The following is a 19456-nucleotide window of genomic DNA, read 5'->3' as shown; positions in this document are numbered from 1 at the left end:
ATTATTAATCATTGCTGTACTCTCCTCCTCTCTCAAGTTAAAGAAATTAGATGTCCTTAATTACATGAACGTGGGTAGCCTAGTATGTGCATACGTGAATAGCGTATACGCTGCACAGAGCCATGTGAAGACAAATAGGCTATGTCAGTTTTGTTGTCCCCAACATAAAATAATATAATTAATAACAACAGCGGCTCTTCCACCTCAGATGACTAAGGAAGTTTGGTATGTGATCCAAGATCCTGAAGGCCTTTTACAGAGGCACTGCAGAGAACATCCTGACTGGAGGCATCAATGCATGGTTTGGAAGCTGCTCTGCAACCAAACGAAAAGCACTACAAAGAGTTGTGCGTACTGTCAGTCATTGCACTACAACACTTTTCTTTTTTTTCTTTTTCTCCACACACACACACACACCACATTTATTATTTATTTTTAATATTATTTCTCTTATACACATATAATGAGATGTAATAAAGACAATCTTGAATCTTGAACACTTGCTGTCAAATCCATGCCAAAACGCAAGCGAGAATCTTTCACCTCTGTGAAGTAAGCACCCCATAGGCCTATAATGAAAATATGAATAAAAAATAAATAAATAAAAAAAAGATTCGTATGTGCATCGTGAGTGCACATGTGTGTAGGCAAAATAAAAATGTGTACAAATCTAACATAGGCATCAGGTGAGTTGTTGGCATCGAATGACCCTATCTGTTGCATTTGTTTCCATTAGCAAGCTGTTTTTTAAAAGTTTTTATTGAATGGCATGAACCAATGAGACATAGCCTACAATGCAAGTCCTCTCTATCTCTTTAACAAAGATTCTCAGTATTTTATGACAACGATAAGGCCTATCCTGTTGTTAGAAACGGCTATAGAAATTACAGGTGTTCTGGCCTAGACAATTACAGGCCATAGGCCTACAAAAAGTAATATTTGATTAAGACAATTTGCCATGGTGCACATTGGCTAATACATATATGTCTAATATAAGCACATCACAGTCCACTGTATATGTAGTCAGTTGTCACATATCTGCAATTTGCATAATGTAAATTGTGATAGTTTCCTATCTTTTCTATTCTTTTCCATGGCTAATCTTGTGAATTGGACTCGAGGCATATGACTCGAGGAATCAATTTTGGCGTTGCATTGTGGGTACTGTGCCGGGTCGGTCGTTTCGCTTGTTGTAGTTGGCTTGTTGTGTATGAGATTGTGATGGTGGATGTGAGGAAAAGGAGCTGCTGTGTTACAAACAACAGGTATTTCTCGTGTGTTTTCAGCATCTTCTCTTTCCATACTAAGTGTAAACCACCACTGGCTTGTTTTGTTTCTGTGCAAGTAGCCTATCATACTAGTAGCTGCTAATGCAGCAGGGTAGCAAGGTCTCTAGATCTATCTAACGTTAGCACTAACGTCAACCAGTTAGCATCTAGCAAGGGATTGACTGTCGTGCAGTTAGTGGTTTGGTTGTCTGAAGGCCTCACTGTACGAATGGAATACGATTAAATTGAAGACAGACAGATCGATTTGTCTTGATCAGTTTAGAATATCTAATATGTTGTGTGTATTTGACAACATGCTACCTAAAGCAATGCTAACGAATTGTGTTTATCCAGTTTAGCAAGGGAGCTATGGGAAAGTTAGCCTGCTCGGTGAGGTGGTTTAACTTCATATTAGGAGTAATAGCTATGGCCAGCTTGCCAGTCGCCCTGTTGATTAACGTTAGCTTGAATTTAACTAGTGTTGGTTGCCGTTTGTTGAAATGTCAGAGTATTTTGCATTCCAAAGGGCATAACGTTATTGCTACCTCTTGATTTGGCAAACGACACGTCAACGCTGAACGCACCTAGGATAACTGGTTTGGAAAGGGTTTGAACGGTAGTAGGATCAGCTAACGTTAGCATGCTATCTCAGTCTCACTAATGTATCAGAGATGCATTAAAAAGTCACGCTCTGCGTTTGTTTTCATGTTATGCCCAAGTAAGGAACGTAACTAATTTGTTTGGTTTAATCACGGGTAAAATCACACTAACGTTAAGACAAAAGCAGTCCATACATGACTGAAAACACCTCTGAAATGCCGGTATTACATACATTATAAGTACTTCTGACTTAATGACTTTCGACTCCATTTAGGGGACCTTCGAATTGTTGCAGCTGACCTTTTTAGCCTTTTTTCAATGATCAGACAATACAGTCTGTTATTGTTACTGCATCACATCCTGCTGCTTATCATTTGCCTGTAAACCTCAGTTGTTTCGATTTGAATAATTTCCTGGATATTCAGGTTCAACAATATGTTTTGCATTGAATCGACAGTCTCTTTTAAGTTTGTGGTGTGTATCAATTTTTGACTTGCCTTGTGTGTTCTGGCGTGTGCCAACTCACAAACACAATAAGAGCATTTCATAGTTCAGGGTGAAACTTGTCTTTGAGCGGTGTTGTTTGCTTTTTGTCTGCCTCTTCAGCTAGCCTCCTGAAAGAGGAGCCCAATGCCATGGCGTCCAGCCACGGCTCCTCTCCAGTGCCTCACTCAAGCAGAGGCAGCAGTGATGGGTTTTACCGGAAGGGTCCAGAACCCTCATCTAGACACTACCGATCTGTCTGCTCCTTGCCTGATGTCTGCCCCAAAGAGCCCACAGGTAAGAGTGCAACAGCAGCTCGTAGGCAACCTCAGAAAGCATACGGTTTGGCTCCTCTTAACTTGAGAAATGTACTGGTTAAGGCTGACTGGTGCACTGCCCAGTGCAATCCTGTAAAGGTAAAAAGCTTGCAAATGCAAATGCATTCTTTATTTCTCAGGCTTAAATTGCCCTCTCATGTATTGTGTTGAGTTGAGAAATAATTCAGCCCTAGAATGGAAAGTTAGGCTGCTAATAATAGTAATATTCACAACCATGAATAAATGTTGCCCATAGATGGGAATTTGTAACTCTTTGGCCTCCTTTGGTCCAGTGTGTTCAGCAAGTGCAAAGTTCTTCTGTCTTGACAGGATGGTATTTTCCCTTTGAAAGATTAATTGAAGGGCTGCTTTTGGTATTGTTGCTGCTGTTGGTGGGTATAGGTGCGATAGTGATGCTTGATAGTCCTGGTGATGTTCATGGTGATACTAGAGGTGATGGTGTTTGTATAGTGTGGGGAAGATGGTTATCTGTAATTATTTAGCTTTGAATATCAGCCTACTTGTGTATATTTCATTATAATGAGCTGCTCTGGTATGACCTCACATGTTTTCTCCAAAATGTTACGGTTTTGTACATATTCCAGCACAAAGAGGAAGTTGGTGCTCATTTCTTTGCCACTTAAGCAAATGTGGTGGATCTCCTGCTTGTTTTGCTGAAGTAGGTCTTGCTTGCTCATCAAGCAAGCAGAATGCAGTAGTAGGCCTTCTGCTTGAGTGAGCATGCAGCATGCAGCGTGTTTTCATTGAGAAATGTGAATGCCGCTCTGTCTTCCAGGGGAGGCCCGTGGGCTCTGTGACGGCCCGTCTGTGGTGGCCGATCAGCACCGCTGGACCATCTACAGTTCAAAGGTTAATCTACCGGCTGCGTTAAATGACCCTCGTCTGGCCAAGAGAGAGTCGGACTTCTTCACCAAAACCTGGGGTCTTGACTTTGTGGAAACTGAAGTCATGCCCTCTTTCTACCTCCCCAACATCACAAAGGAGCACTTCACTCCATACCTGCAGGAGACGGCTCAGGTAACGTCCAAACCCGTCCCTCCAACTTCAATTATTCAGCGTCTCTGACAGTCACTGTTAGCCGTAGTTCACTATGGACGACATTGGCAAAATGTTGCATTGTTAATAAAAAAAATTGTGAGATTATTTCATATTGAGAGAAATGGAAATGTTTATGTGTATTTGTGTGTTTAAAAATAATTATTTGTTCCATATCAGAAAGAGAAAATCCATGAGCGTTGTAAAGCCATCTGTCCCAACAAGGACGACCCTGACTCTGTCTCCAGTATAACACATAACCATGGTAAGAACCCTGACTCTGTCTCCAGTATAACACATAACCATGGTGAGAACCCTGACTCTGTCTCCAGTATAACACATAACCATGGTGAGAACCCTGACTCTGTCTCCAGTATAACACATAACCATGGTGAGAACCCTGACTCTGTCTCCAGTATAACACATAACCATGGTGAGAACCCTGACTCTGTCTCCAGTATAACACATAACCATGGTGAGAACCCTGACTCTGTCTCCAGTATAACACATAACCATGGTGAGAATACTTGACTTACACCCTCCCATACACAAACCCATGTACTCTCTGCAATTTTACTGTGATCCCACCTTGACTTACCTGACAGACCAGCTTGTACTACATAGCCATGCTTTTACATGCTTTATGCTACATGAATGACGTTTTAGCATTTTATGTGCTGTAATGACTGATCCTCCTCTAATCAGACATTTGTGTTTCTCTCCACAGAAAAGGCCAGAGAAGAACTGGAGCAGGTACCTAAGGTGAGGGTTGCATGTCTTCTCTACTCTCTACTTTTTGAGAGGCGGTCCTTTAATCTCTCTCTCTGTCTCATGTCCTTTACTTCTTCAGCTTTTAACCACTTCTTGTTTAACAGATCTTCATGAAGCCAGATTTTGCGTTGAATGACCCTGTGACTTTCAATGCCGTTTTACCGTGGTCACACTTCAGCGTTGCCAGTGGGAAGAATCGGGATGGGGCATCGTCCCGGTTACTGCAAGAAAAGGTGAGTGCTCATGCACACATGCAGCTGTGCCGTTTGTTGTGGTGTTCATTTCATGGAAGAGATCTGAGGATTAACAAGGCCAAACACAACACGGCTTTCTAAGTGTCATTTGTGTTTTTAAGAAATGGTTATGAATGAGTCATAGAAGTTCTATAACTATATTTATATGCTCCAAAATAATATGTTAATAATGACAGTCCTAGACTATAAACAGTTGCATTTGTAATATGTCATGATTTGTTGGGTTTCACTGAAGAAACTCTTTGGATGTAAGTGATTCATCGCTCTCCTTTCCCCGTGGACCTCATAACCTCACGCCTCTTTACATTCCTCTCCCTTATTCCAGCTGAGTCACTACCTGGATGTGGTGGAGGTTTGCATCGCTCGGCAAATCTCCCTGCGCTCGGAGGCATTCTTCCACGCCATGTCCTCCCAACACGAGCTGCAGGACCGGCTGCAGAAGACGGCGCACGCGGTGTCCACTCTGCGCGGCCGCATGGCCTCCATGGAGCGGGTGATGTGCGAGGGCCCGCTGAAGGCCCTGCAGCAGACGCTCACGCGCAGCAACTGCGTGCGCCTGCACGACAAGCTGAAGCTGATGGCGGCCGTGCACCAGACCCAGCCCACCGTGCAGCTGCTGCTCTCCACCTCCGAGTTTGTGGGAGCGCTGGAGCTCATCGCCACCACCAAGGAGGTGCTGCAGCAGGAGCTACAGGGCATACACAGCTTCAGGTGGATAAAACGCCCACGCACACCTGTCTAATGTATAGCTCAGAGTAATAGTGTACAGCACACGTGTCTAATGTATAGCTCAGAGTAATAGTGTACAGCACACATGTCTAATGTATAGCTCAGAGTAATAGTGTACAGCACACATGTCTAATGTATAGCTCAGAGTAATAGTGTACAGCACACATGTCTAATGTATAGCTCAGAGTAATATTATTAGTATACAGTTCATGGATGCCTACACCTATACCTGCCTAGGATTCATCCACACAAACACACACCAATTAGATGTTGTGTCTTTTTTCATTCATATGAAGCCTCAGATCGCTCTTTGTGTTGTTCTAGATCTGTTGTTGTCACCTTAATTAAGTACTGCTCAATCCAGCCGCTGCACTGTATGTGATTGTGAACTAAATAGAAGGATCTAGTTCTACAAGGTAGAATAGCTCCATACTTCCTGTTCTCCACTTCCTCTTCAGGCACCTGGGCTCTCAGCTGTGTGAGATGGAGCGTCTCATTGATAAGATGATGGTGGCAGACTTCACCACATACGCCAAGAGTGATCTGAACCGCCCTTTTGAGGAGGACAGTCAGGTTCTGGAGAAGGTACGAGGCCCCACAAGATGCACAGTCTATTCTACCAATGCTCATAGTTACTCTGATACGCAGTCTATTCTACCAATGCTCATAGTTACTCTGACACCGTATGATAGGAGCCTTGCAAAGGTCATGTTCAAAAGTGTGAATTAGGTTTGCATGTGTGGAGCTAGTACTCTATTGAGGGAATTGTGTGTCCTCTGTGGGTTGATTCTCGTATGTGGTTTGGTTAGGTTGGTCAGACCAGTGCGCAAGGTTGGTTTTTGGCATCTCTGAAAAACCACAACAATGCAAGGGGAAAGGTTTGTTTGAGTGTTTCATGCTGAGGTAGACCAATGAAGAACTAATTAACCCCTCATTGGAAACAATAGCTCAGAGGGCATTATTGGTAATGAGGAAAATGGTCTGTTGGTAATTCTAAATCATCATAATCGTGGCCTGTAATTCTGTTCCTCACTAGCCACAATAACATGGACACTTTTAATCCCATTAGAAAAGGAATAACGGCTCAATGGGAATACAAATTCTCTTAAACACTTGAATCAGAATAAAAATCCCTGCTCCAGAATTCTAATCGGAATGGGTCAGATTGTCCATGTAAACGTGCCTACTGTAGTGTGTGGAAGTCTGACAAATAATAAGCACCATGATTGGGGAGGAGTGAGTAACTTGGTACACTTGGAAATGAATCCAAGGATTTTTTACAGATTTATATTGATTTTCCAACAACACAAAATCAATTTTGCACGATTCCTATCATCATTTAATCAATTTAAGTTCCTGTATTTACAGTTCTCTGTACAGTTGTGATGTCTAGTTGAATGTACTGAGTGTGGTCAGTGCAGTTGCATACAGATTCCAGGTCAGTCTGACGTGTGCTTCCCTACAGGACCGCCTGCAGTCTCTGGTCTTTGGGCTGCTCAGGCAAAGGAAGCTGGACTTCCTGGACATCTACAGTGATGAGATCATTCAGGCGGCCAAGGGAATAGTCCGACAGGTATGTTCAGTCGTGTGGCAGCGTGGAATGCTCAGAATGAGGAAGAGCAGTTTCACAGAATGAATACAAAAGAAGTATTGTGAATGAAATGCTCTCTGATCACCTCTGTTGCCCTCCAATTGTAGTGTGTCCTCCGAACCGTGTCTCAGATTGATGAGATCGACACAGACGTGGTCATGAAGTGAGTATGGACTCCTGGTCCAGAAAAGGGTTCTTCTTTATATTAGATTAGATTCAACTTGATTGTCATTGTGTAGAGTACAAGCACAAAGACAATGAAATGCAGTTATGTAGATGTAATCTAAGTGTGTGTGTGTGTGTGTGTGTTGTGTGTGTGTGTTGTGTGTGTGTGCTACAGATGTATATAACACTGGCCATAAAGACTTAGTGTACTTCCTTATACTTTATGGTTATGGTTATGGTTATGGATTTAGGAGACGCCTTTGTCCAAAGCGACACATAAATACAAAACAACATAATAATATTTAAAATTGAACAGGGAACAGATTAGAATGTAGGTCAAATATAGTAAGGAGAAAAGTTATAGTACACAATAATATCAATTCAATCAATAGCCTAATAAAAAAGCAATGGAAAAAAAAGGGGAAAGGCAATAATAAACAATAATGTCCATTCAATCGATAATATAAAAACAATGACATGCTAAGACTACATTAAGGAGAATATCAATAATAAACAATAATGTCAAATTAATTAACAGCCCAATTAAAATAAAACAACATTATACAAACCATAACACATAAGCGCTTAAACAACTAAGTATATGTTGAATAGGAATCTCTTTAGACCCCTCTTAAACGACCCAAAACTACCACAGGAACGGAGAGCACTGGGCAATTCATTCCACCAACATGGAACCACTGAAGAAAAGAGTCTGGAATTAGACCCAGTTTTCATGACTGGTCGACACAACATGCGCTCACCAGAAGACCGCAGTGGGCGGTTGGGGATGTAAGGCTTGATTATTGAATTAAAATAACTAGGAGCAGATCTAGTTAGTGTCCTATAGGCCAAAGTGAGAGATTTAAATTTAATTCTGGCTACTATAGGGAGCCAATGGAGAGTAACTAGGAGAGGAGTTACATGTGTCCTCTTTGGCTGATTGAAGACCAGGCGTGCTCCAGCATTCTGAATCAGCTGTAATGATCTTGTTATACAAGCGGGTAAGCCAGCTAATAGTGAATTACAATAGTCTGAACAAGAAGTTGTGTGGAATCTTGTCAGATAAGGTCTGATCTTCCTAATGTTGTAAAGCATAAACCGACATGATTTTGCAATAGAAGCTATATGCTCAGAGAAGTTAAGTCGGTCATCAATTACAACGCCCAAGTTTCGTGCCGATCTAGTTGGGGTCAGTGAAATTGAGTCAGGCTGGATGTTAATCTGTTGGGGAATAGCTGTTTTAGCTGGAAACACCAAAAACTCTGTTTTTGAGAGATTAAGCTGAAGGTGCCGATCTTTCATCCAGGCTGAAATATCCTTAAGGCATGCAGAAATCCGGTGGGAAACACTAGAGTCATCAGGTGGGAAAGACAGGTAAAGTTGAGTGTCGTCTGCATAACAGTGAAAGTCAAATCCATGGGAGCGAATGGTATCACCTAAGGAAGTGGTGTAAATAGAGAAAAGCAAGGGTCCTAATACTGATCCCTGAGGCACACCTGTGGTGAGGTCATGAGACTTAGATACCTGTCCCTGCCAAGACACATTGAAAGAACGGCCTTTAAGGTAAGATTCAAACCAGTCAAGAGCTTTTCCAGAAATTCCCAGTTCAGATAGTATAGATAGGAGAATGTCATGGTTAACAGTATCAAAGGCTGCAGATAAATCTAGTAGAATTAATACTGATGACTGAGCAGAGGACTTAGCTACTCTCAATGCTTCAGTCACAGACAGAAGAGCAGTTTCAGTAGAATGACCACTTGAAACCAGACTGCATAGGGTCTAGTAGATTATTCTGATGAAGAAAGTCACAAACTTGCTTGAAGACCACTTTCTCCAAAACCTTTGACAAGAAAGGAAGAAGGGAGACAGGTCTGTAGTTCTTCACCTCAGTTGGATTAAGTGTACTTTTCTTTAGCAGAGGTGTAACCCTAGCCTGTTTAAAAGAATAAGGAACTATTCCAGAACTGAGTGAAGCATTAAATACATGTGTGACTGCTGGTAGAACAGCGGGTGAGAGAGACTGTAGAAGAGTGGACGGGACAGGATCTAATGGGCATGTTGTTGGACAACATCGCTAAAGCAATTGAGAGACTGCCTCCTCATCAAGAGGAGAGAAAGAGTGATGCGGTCATACTAACACAAGGCAAAGCCCTCCTTATAGGAGCATTTAAGTTCCTTTCGTACTGAGACTATACTGTTCGTCAGCCATGGATGGCGAGGTTTAGAACGAGTAGGTCTTGAGGAAAGAGGACATGCTGCATTCAGACAAGATGCCAGTGTAGAGCAGAGAGTCTCTGTAGCGTCATTAACCTCCAGTGCCAAGAATGAGCTAGGAGTAGGTAAAGCAGATGTTACTAATGTTGCAAAATGGTCGCTTGAGAGGCTTCTGAGATTACGCCGGAACGAAATTGTCGGAGGAGGAGCTGCTGGGTTATCCAGGAGACGCACAGAGAATCTGATAAAGTGATGATCCGATACATGTAATGGATTAACCAAAACGTTGTCTGTATTACAGTTACGTACCAGAATTAAATCAAGATCTTTACCAGCCTTGTGAGTAGGAGGACTGTGGACACGTGTGATATTAAATGAGGAGAGTAAGGACAGGAAGTCAATTGAAGACGAGTTATCCAAATGAATATTAAAATCGCCAAGGATTAATAATGGGCATGCATCCATTGGAATAGCAGACAGTAGAATGTCCAACTCATTCACAAAGTTCCCAAGTTGTCCTGGAGGGCGATAAATAACCACCAAGTATGATGGCATGATATTCAAACGAGTTGTGGATTTGAGCAGGCAGCAACTGTGTAAACCTCCAATCATCAGAGACGAGAAAGCCTGTCCCGCCTCCTCTACCAGACGAACGACTGGTATGCGAAAAAGCATAATTGGTTGACAACGCTGCAGGTGTGGCAGTATTCTCTGGCCTAATCCACGTCTCTGTAAGCGCAAGCAATTGAAGCGATAACTGTGAGGCCAGAGCAGGAATGAAGTCCGCTTTATTTACTGCAGATTGGCAATTCCACAACCCTACAGAAAAAGTAGGACAAGCTTGCTGAACTGATTGTTGCCTTTCAACACCAGTGCGCTTATTAACCTGACCGGATACAGGGATATGTTGAAGGCACATTATTAGAAGGATTGTCAGCTAACAAGACAAGGTGAAACAAGCGTGAAACTTATCTGAGAGGTGCCTTGCTTGTGTCCTTGCTCGGTGGACTCGTCGCAGGTAGACTCAATTCGTCTTGACACAAGTAAGTCTTGACACGAGGACGGCTGCACACGAGCGCTGACGCCTCTGCTGACGCTCCAGCACAATAAACACTTTAAATGCTAGTCCTAATTGATCACGTGGAAAACCACCCCCTCTAAAAACTCACGACACCAAGGCCAGTCTAAGCGCAATTAAACAGACAGCCGTAATGAAAACAAAATCAACTACCACTACCCACTACGGCTAATAACTAGTTTACCAACTTGTAACAATGACAACTACATAAACAAATCCCTTAACAGCACGAGACTCCCATGAAATTACTATAAAAGTGCGGACGCAGATCCAGAAAAAACACGAGTTGAGTTCAGTAAAGCTAACGTTAAGAATCTACTTAGTCCAGCTACACTTAAAAACACCACCCCCTCTAAAAACTCACGACACCAACTTTACTATACACTTTGTACTTTGCACCTCATTATAAACGTTGTGTGCTTCTTTGTACTGGTTGATGCACTTGGTGTAACTGTTGTATGAATAGAAGATACTTGTCAACCTCAGTATTTCAAGTGTCATCATAGAATGGTAAGAATGGTATAGCAAGGAACTGGTATTTCCACATTTGCGTATTATTTGTATGTACACTGATGTTTGGATTCATTTAATTCAGGATCTAGGATGTCTGTACATGTAGTCATGTGTTAGTTGATGACCACCTTCGTTTTGGAAGATGTTTAGATGATGTTGAATGTCCTGTGTGGCCCACAGGCTGCCAGACCAGATGCGGCTGATGGCGTTCTGCCAGTGGTTTGAGCTGCTGCAGGATATATTTGAGCACTTCATTCTCTTCCTCAAGAGGATCAAGGTAATGGCCTAGATGAGCATGTTTCCACAACTGTCTTTTTGCACTTCTGCATGCAACAGCATGGCAGTGTGTGAAACAGGGAGCGGGTCTTCACCTGTAGCTTATTTGTCTCCTCTGGTGTCCTCCTCTGTGCCGGCGATGCTGTAGGCCACTCTAAGCGTGGTCAGGGCGGTGGTCCTGGAGGTGCTGGACAGCAGCCAGCGGAGCCGGCAGATGGCCGAAGGGCGAGAGCGGGCGGGGGCGGGTGGAGGAGGAGGAGGAGACCAAGATGAGGAGGAGGAGCCTCTGGATGGCAATCTGCGGGCGGGGTCGGAGCTGGCCTACCTCACCCACGAGGGCCTCTTCATCAGCGACGCCATGAATGAGGCGGAGCAGCAGCAGCAGCAGCAGCAGCAGCCAGAGGTGCGCAGCACCAGCACGCAGGCCCTGACGCAGACGCGCAGGGACGTGTGTGGGAGCGACTCCGCCTCGGCCACCACTGAATCCTCCTCAAGCAGAGAGCACACGTCCAACACTACGTCCACCCTGCCAGGAGGGCTTGCCACTGGCCTGTGAGTCACATCTACCTGCACTTTGAATGCTGTTATGCCGTTACACTGTTAATTCATTGGATAGACTTAAGTCTTGTTATTTGACTTACAGGTCATGTTTTGGCACAAATATTATTGTTAAAAACTCTGCTCAGTTGAGCTAATGTTGATTCACTACTCATTGGTCTGGGCTGTTGCCCCATGCAGGTGTCTCAATGGTGTCATTGTAGGGTGGATGCTGCTATGATTTAGAGATTCATATGATGCATAAGATTCACGTGAATGTAGCTGCAGCGGGTTTGTCTTTTTGGGTGTCGTTTGTCATGCACCTCTCATCTCTACTCAGCAGCAGTGAAGACGTGATGCCCTCAGATCTTGAGCTGGGTCGCGTGGCCAACAACGTCCAGGAGCTGCTATATACTGCCTCGGACGTCAGCCATGACCGCTGTGTCAAGGTTCTTATCACCAGAGCCAAGGTACATCCCACAGGGCAGGCTCAGTTAGCACAGAACACAGTGGTTGGGTGGAATGGCCTGTTTTGCAAGACTTATTTGTGTCTTCATGCACCATGTCTGTCTCTGCCTCTCAGGATGGTTCCCTGGAGCGGCTGAGCTCGGCGGAGTTTGTGCGCCTGTCCCAGGCGGTGGAGGCTTTCGTGAAGGACACGGAGGAGCTGTGCGGCCGCCGCAGCGTCTCCCTCAGAGGGGCCCTGCAGAGCCAGGCCAACCGCTTCGTCCACCGCTTCCACGAGGAGCGCAAGACCAAGCTCAGGTTCGAGCACAAAACACACTCCCAAAAGCAGGCGAAAAAATAGTTGTCCATGTTCTGGCGTCCTGACTGGTCTCTTTCTCTGACCTGTTGCTCTCTTAGTTTGCTGCTGGACAATGAGCGCTGGAAGCAGGCAGAGGTACCTGCAGAGTTTCAGGACCTGGTCAACTCCATTGCTGATGGAAGGATCACGTTACCTGACCGTAAACCCTCAGGTACAGCTCTCACACTTCACATGTGTCCCTTTATATGTTGTACTCAAGCCCTCCAGCAGGCCCATTTTAACCCTCAGTTCCTGTCTCCACTCCAGGCACCGAAGAGCGAAAACCAAGTGATTACTTAACCGTAGATGGACAAAGATATGCTGTTGTTGGGTATGCTGTATATACTGAGCACCATCTTTCTCAAAACCCATCTAAAAGAGAGTGTGTGTGTGTGGATCCACTCCATATTATACAGGGGAAAAGCCCAAGTCAATTAAACTAATGTTTTTGTACTGTACTGTTTAGCACTGTACTGCTGCTAATCCGGATCTTTCTGGAGTATTGCCAGTGTGTGAACGACATCCCCTCCATTGCCACAGATATGCTGACTCGCCTCTCAGATTTACTTAAGGTAAGACCGGGATTCTAAGCCATGCTTGTTCCTCACTCTCCCCGACTTGTCATTTGAATGATTTATTATATTGATGTTTTCAAAGAACTATCAATTAATTCACTTAAACAGTCAATAAATCGGTGAAGGGTAGTGGCAGTGTATCCGTAAAAATTATATCTATAGTTCATTTTGTGATGGCATGTTTAAGTTGGTTATGCTTTTCAAACATGAGAAACTGAGTTTCTTCTTTGTTTCTGTGCATGTGGTAACAGCACTTCAACTCACGGAGCTGTCAGCTTGTGCTAGGAGCCGGAGCGCTGCAGGTTGTTGGACTGAAGACAATCACTACAAAGAACCTGGGTACGCCTATAGTCTCATGGAGCCACACATGATGCTAGAATGTTTTTCAACCTCTTAGGGATTTCTGAAAATCTCATCTGAAATGTGACATACAAATTGATACGAACAGTAGAAGTCAATGGAACTACTACAACTTAATCGCTAACAAGCGCGTACCCATACTTCAGCTACTTTTTCTAAACTCTTAACACAGACTCACACCTACAAAACACAATTGGCCAAATGGATCATTTTCTTCACAAAAACACATTTTGTTAAATATATACTAACTCTTCATTTCAAAACAGAACACATCTTTCTCTGCACACACTAACTTTACCAAAACACTGGAAATCTGACTCAAAATGAAATTATTCTGTCAAAGAATAACCCTTGTTTTCACTTCACGAGGTACATGCAGTCAATCAAAGTACACCAGGTTTCAAAATACTGGCTATTGTTGACATTACAAAAACTGCATAGACTTTTATGTTTCAGTTTTACAGGTATTTGCATGCAAAACATGCTCTATCCACAGTTTTTACACTACATTTCTTGGTTGGGAACTGTATGTCCACATGTAATGTTCACATTCAAAAGCATTCTAGTAAAAAGCAAATCAGTTTTTTCCCTATACTGTTTACTACAGGAGGTACAATATAAATACTGTTTACAGTATGATAGAACAGAAAAAGTTTTACAGTATTGCTTAGAGTGAACAAAATATCCATGAAACACAGCATTCTGAACAAAAAAACAACAGCAAAAAGCCCAGATAAAAAAGGGGGGGGGGGCTAAAAAAAAACACAAAATTACTGTTTCTAGTCTCTGCGATCTTCAGGGCTAGGCCACATGTTTTCATCAACATCGCATCTGATATTATCCAAGGCGATGCACCTGGGATAAAACCATTTGGTAGCAGAAGCAGAGCAGAAGCAGAGGTTTTTATAGTGTATCTAATGTTTGGAATATTGTGTTTGCTATTGTGGGATGTTGTGTGTTAACATTCGTAAATACTACAAAAACAATCCATAGTTTTGTTGGGAGGTATAGCTTGTCTGTTAAGAAAATGTAAGCATTGTGTAAATGTGTTCACTGACTGCATATTGTGTGAAAACGGCATGAAATGTGTGAATGGTATGGCCACAAAAGACTGATGCTGTGCTAATTGTGTTTAGAGTTTTGAAAACGTGACAACCGGTTAGACAAATGCTTGTTAGCGACTGAAAAAAACTGTAAATGGCCTTAGTGTGAATTTTCTTATATAATTGAACCAATCCTACTTGTTTGAACCTAACTAGGCCTTAACTGTTTATGGTTATGGGATTTTGTCCAAAGCAACTTACAAATACAAAACAATATAATACTTAAATTTAAAAGGGGACAATTTAAGATGTTGGTCAGACTATATTTAGGAGAATAGGAATAATAAACAACAATGCCAATTCAATCAAATGTACATGGAAGCTCGGCATACTAGCAGCAGCAGTGTGACAAGATCATCTTTATCTCTTCTCTCTTCTGTACACAGCCCTGGTGTCACGCTGTCTGCAGCTGGTGGTTCATTACATTCCCATAATCAGGGCCCATTTTGAGACCAAGCTGCAGCCAAAACAGTACAGTGTCCTCAGGCACTTTGACCACATCACAAAGGTAAGCTTATGTACATACACTCAAGGAGTTGGCTAAATCTACATGCACAGACAAGAGAAAAATCATTGCAGTTCGATTCTGAATAGTAAATACCTACACAAAATGATGCACTACATTTAATTGAGAATAGTTTTGTTTCAGTATAGTTATGAGTCCGTCTTGTGACATCTGCACGGTTATGTGTCTTGCAAGTCTGGCACCTTTTGAAGCATTCTCAGAAATCGCGTTTCCAGATATTATAGTTTCTGTCTCGTTGCAGGATTACAATGATCATATAGCTGAAATTTCAGCCAAACTGGTGGCAATCATGGACAGTCTGTTTGAGAAAGTCCTGTCAAAGGTAAGTCTCCCTAGGTGGGAATGCTAATCAGAACATTTGTAATTCTGGTATATTAATTAAATGTGCAATTTAATGCAACGTTTACCCTGCTACAGTATGAAGTAAAGGCTCCTATGCCTTCAGCTTGTTTCCGAAACATCTGTAAGCAGATGGCTAAAATGCATGAGGCCATCTCTGATCTACTGCCAGAAGAGCAGACTCAGGTAACCCCAGATATACAGAAATACAGAGATAACAGGTTTGGTGTAATTATCAAGTGTTAAATTAGTTTATCAAGTGTTGAGGTAAATGAGCACATATATAATGTACATTCATGCTCAAACATCCACTATAGTATGGTATGTAATGATTGCTTGTTGCAGAACACTTAACCTTACTTACTTAAAAAACTAGCTTATTAAATAATTTTCCTTGAAAAAAGGTAGAATTGACCCGTTACCCACTTGTTTGTTTGTAGATGCTGTTTCTGAAGATAAATGCCAGCTTTAGAATGCACCTAAAAAGGCAATTGGCCAAACTAGGTGTGATCAACGACGGTGGTCCTCAACATGGGTCAGTTTATTTTTTATCTTCATCCCTCAATAGATGCAGCCCATGGTTATAACATGTTCTACTTTTCACTGTGTTCAGAACAGTTCTCCTCACTTCGCTCTAGCTGCCCATCTAGTGTTAACACTCCAAACTATATGTGCCAAGTCCTGGCTCTGTGGCTCTGGCACTGGAAACAGAGTTGGTCAGATGAGCCAGACACCATCCCAGTTAGTCTAGAGCTGTGTTTCTCAAAGTGTGGTCCGCAAACTACCCCAAGTGGTCCGTGAGCAGACGTGGTAAAATATAATATAAATGAGTTCTTTGCAGTATTGAACCAACTTGTATGTAAATCCAAACAGTTCTGCAACACTGCCCATGTAAGCTATGCCTGACACCGTAAGCAAGGTGCAAAGACAATAAGCAAGGTGGTTCAAGTAGGCCTATTGTGTGTTTTTTTTAATTATTATTGGTTAAGTGGTCCTTGGTCTGAAAATGTTTGAGAAACACTGGTCTAGAGAAACAACTCTCAGGAGTGTAGAATGGGATGTCATTTGATTAGCTGTTGAGTTAACAACAAACCTTCAGTCAAATCGGTTGTGAGATTGCAATTGTTTTGTAGTGATAAAGTGGCCTTTTTGGAAGAGGATGAAGCCTCTTCTTCCACCTTTATCTCCTCATCTGACGTGTGTCTCTCTCCCCTCATCTACAGGCTGGTGGTTGTTGATGTAGCGTTCTACACAGAGAATGTCCAGGTTCTGCGGTCTCTAGAGAGGCTGGACTTGAACATGGCTGCAATCTGGGAGCAGAAGAGGTGATGGCAGCTGGATGGCATAGTAGTGTGATGCTATTCCTACGCTTTCTCTGACAGACACGCCATTTAGCGCCACAAGAAAGGGATATCAAGACTCCTGTCGAGAGGACGGCTGTATGTATCTGTCTTACCACCCAGCATGTCCGGGATCCCAATGCCCAGTCACTTGCCCGCTTGCCTTTCTCTGGTCCTACCCAGAAGGGCGCATAAGTGGTTGGGGAGAGCCTGGAGTGGTAAGGTCGTTACGTCTTTACATTGGGAGAAAACAAAATTGAGGAAAAACTTGCATTAATATGTGGGGACCAAACTGGACATTGCTGAAAGGCAGCGTTTCTCTCAGCCTTTTTTCTATTTTGTTCCTTCCTGTTTTGGACAGGGGTCATTTTTCTGAGTGCATACTAGTGCCTCCTTCTGTCACTACATGCACAAGATACAGTATATCTCGCCATTGTGTGCAATGCAATGAGGATAAATAAATGAGGATCGACTCATGTACAAAGATGTTTGAGATTAAGAAGGAGTTAATCTCAACAATGGTAAAAACATTAAGTATCATTTTATTTCCTGTACATTTTCTAAGGTTTTAAACTGTGGTTTTTAGCAGATTGGATGTGAAGAGGGGGAAGAAATAATGATCAGGTCAGCTAATTGTCCAGATGGATGCAGACACATGTAGCCTAGATCTCAATGAAATGGAAATCAAGATTCTGTTTAAAATTGTTTAAAATGGGAATATAATGTATACATGTCACATGCCACAGCTTTAACAGAATTCTAATATTTCTGTAAACAGTACAGAGGCGTTCATGGAAGCCATTGTTTAAGTTACTAACTGACCTCTTGGCTCTTGATATGCTTGATTTAAACAAGCACTTGGACAGACCGCTCCAAGATTATCAGTAAAATAAAATAAAAAAACTCTAAAAGTATATCTTAATATTTAAAAAATGTTATAGAGGACACTCTGTTTGTTTGAGTATGTCTTCATATTTGATAGATGGGATTATGTGTATAGCTTGTTAGTGAAGTATTGTCCTTTTCCCTGGTCAGTCCATATCTATGCACACAGACCACTGACTGCTATGCATGATGGCAAAATGTATTTCCAAGCATTCTCCCCAGACAAATGCATAAACAGCTGCTGTGTAAGGGAATCCAGAAATATGAGAGGAGGAGGATGATAATTGAATTGGAAAGAAGAATGACACTGAAATCTAAACCTCAGACCATCAGAATACCAGAGAAATTTGCTGCCAAATGTCCCTATACAAATATTTGTTTCAATTGCTTACATGCTTGATTATCTTTTCATTCATGATTGAATATTTATTAACCTTGGTCCAAGTATGATGTCCTGTTGTAGTGTTTGACGACTGATCAAATCTTGGTGTTGGCAAAGAGAGGGCGAGGGGGTGTTAAATTATGGGTATTAAGTATTCACAGTGTGTTGGAAAGCACTGCACCAGTCAGAAGCAACAGTGCTGTCGAATTCAAAAGTGCCTATACTTTTGATTTATACCATAGACTTTATCAGACTCTAAAGAGTGCCTAACTGTACCACTCTTCTGTGTGTGTGCGTGTGTGCGTGTGCGTGTGTGTGTGTGTGTGTGTGTGAGTGCGTGCTTGCGTGTGTGTGTGCGTGCGAACAAGGGAGTGCATGTGAATTTGCTGTATGTGTATCTTGGCCCCTTCATGGGCGCCAGTGAGGAAGTGCAAGACAAACAAAATCTTAGAGCATGCTTGAGCATTTTTTTTTAAAAATGTGGTAAATCAAGCGATTTCTTTTTCTTTTATTTTTTTTTCAATAAAGCCATATGGGACGTTTTATTTGTGTGCTTTTATTCTTATTATTCTACTGTTTTTGTTTTCTGCCATTGTCTTTTTATGTGTATTGTGTGATTGTGTGGCAAAGTAGTGCCCTCCATATTGGCACCCCAATATGAGTAAAAGCATTTTTTAATGCATTACCTAAATATTGAAAAATATGACAAATCCAACCTTAAGAGGTTCAAAGGGGTATTTATTTTGAATAAAAGTAATCTTTTATTAAGAAATAATGATTTTTTTTAAATGAAATTTCATGTTTTTGAGTTTTGGCCACAATATCTGTATATTTTTGTATATTTGTGTTAATATGATTTTTGTTTATAGATATGGTTTAGCCTACAGATAGAATGACATGAAAACGGGAAACAGTCCTTTTACACATTATTGAAAAAAGAAAACACCACCCCATACCAAATTTTATAGAATGGCAGGAACTGATTTCACCGCTGTGCACCTTTGCATCCCCCATGTTGCTACAGCCCTATAGTATGCTATGTAAACACTGGAATCTAAGAACTCTTTTCTGTTATATGGACTTCTAGCCTGGCGAGCCAGACCCACATTAAAATGTAGGGTCTGGGCACTCACCGTTCGCAGTGCTCAGTCCGAGGGGCGGGATAATCAGTTGTATTTCAAATTCCCTCTGCACGCAATAGGACAGGATATTTGTTTTCAAGTAGCAGGGAATTCAAGCCAAACCGTTGCAACTCTGCCATCAATCATTATGTTAAGCCCACCAAACGA

General features: G+C 42.2%; 1 protein-coding gene across 2 annotated transcripts; it reads left to right on the top strand.

Moving 5' to 3' along the window:
• The first annotated feature begins 1179 nt into the window (after positions 1-1179).
• Positions 1180-18710, top strand: vps54 (VPS54 subunit of GARP complex). 2 transcript variants are annotated; one of them, XM_076295546.1, is made up of 23 exons: positions 1180-1265; positions 2475-2648; positions 3465-3706; positions 3905-3989; positions 4452-4486; positions 4600-4728; positions 5075-5460; positions 5937-6063; positions 6944-7051; positions 7177-7232; positions 11220-11316; positions 11464-11867; positions 12196-12322; positions 12436-12617; positions 12717-12829; positions 12925-12988; positions 13124-13229; positions 13484-13571; positions 15082-15203; positions 15463-15543; positions 15639-15746; positions 16001-16095; positions 16784-18710. In XM_076295546.1, the coding sequence occupies exons 2-23, from the start codon at positions 2504-2506 to the stop codon at positions 16887-16889; spliced, it is 3006 nt and encodes a 1001-aa protein (XP_076151661.1). In that variant the 5' UTR covers positions 1180-1265; positions 2475-2503; the 3' UTR covers positions 16890-18710. The 2 variants fall into 2 exon arrangements, with proteins under 2 accessions (XP_076151661.1, XP_076151652.1); XM_076295537.1 differs by having other exon boundaries at positions 12193-12322.
• The last annotated feature ends 746 nt before the right edge of the window (positions 18711-19456 follow it).

This window comes from Alosa pseudoharengus, unplaced genomic scaffold (genome assembly GCF_046254945.1).
Source record: "Alosa pseudoharengus isolate Yale_2024_CS ecotype anadromous, Long Island Sound unplaced genomic scaffold, YU_APseudo_1.1 YU_APseudo_1.1_scf_1, whole genome shotgun sequence".
NCBI classification, from domain to species: domain Eukaryota; kingdom Metazoa; phylum Chordata; class Actinopteri; order Clupeiformes; family Clupeidae; genus Alosa; species Alosa pseudoharengus.
The sequence above is the reverse complement of the archived record's forward strand: the minus strand, read 5'-3'. Positions and strand labels throughout refer to the sequence as shown.

Excerpts from the sequence above, each read along its gene's own strand:
- vps54 (XM_076295537.1), top strand. The coding sequence starts at position 2,504 with ATGGCGTCCAGCCACGGCTCCTCTCCAGTGCCTCACTCAAGCAGAGGC. Across the intron at positions 7,052-7,176 it reads CCAAGGGAATAGTCCGACAG|TGTGTCCTCCGAACCGTGTC; the intron begins GTATGTTCAGTC and ends CTCCAATTGTAG. Across the intron at positions 12,618-12,716 it reads GAGCGCAAGACCAAGCTCAG|TTTGCTGCTGGACAATGAGC; the intron begins GTTCGAGCACAA and ends TTGCTCTCTTAG.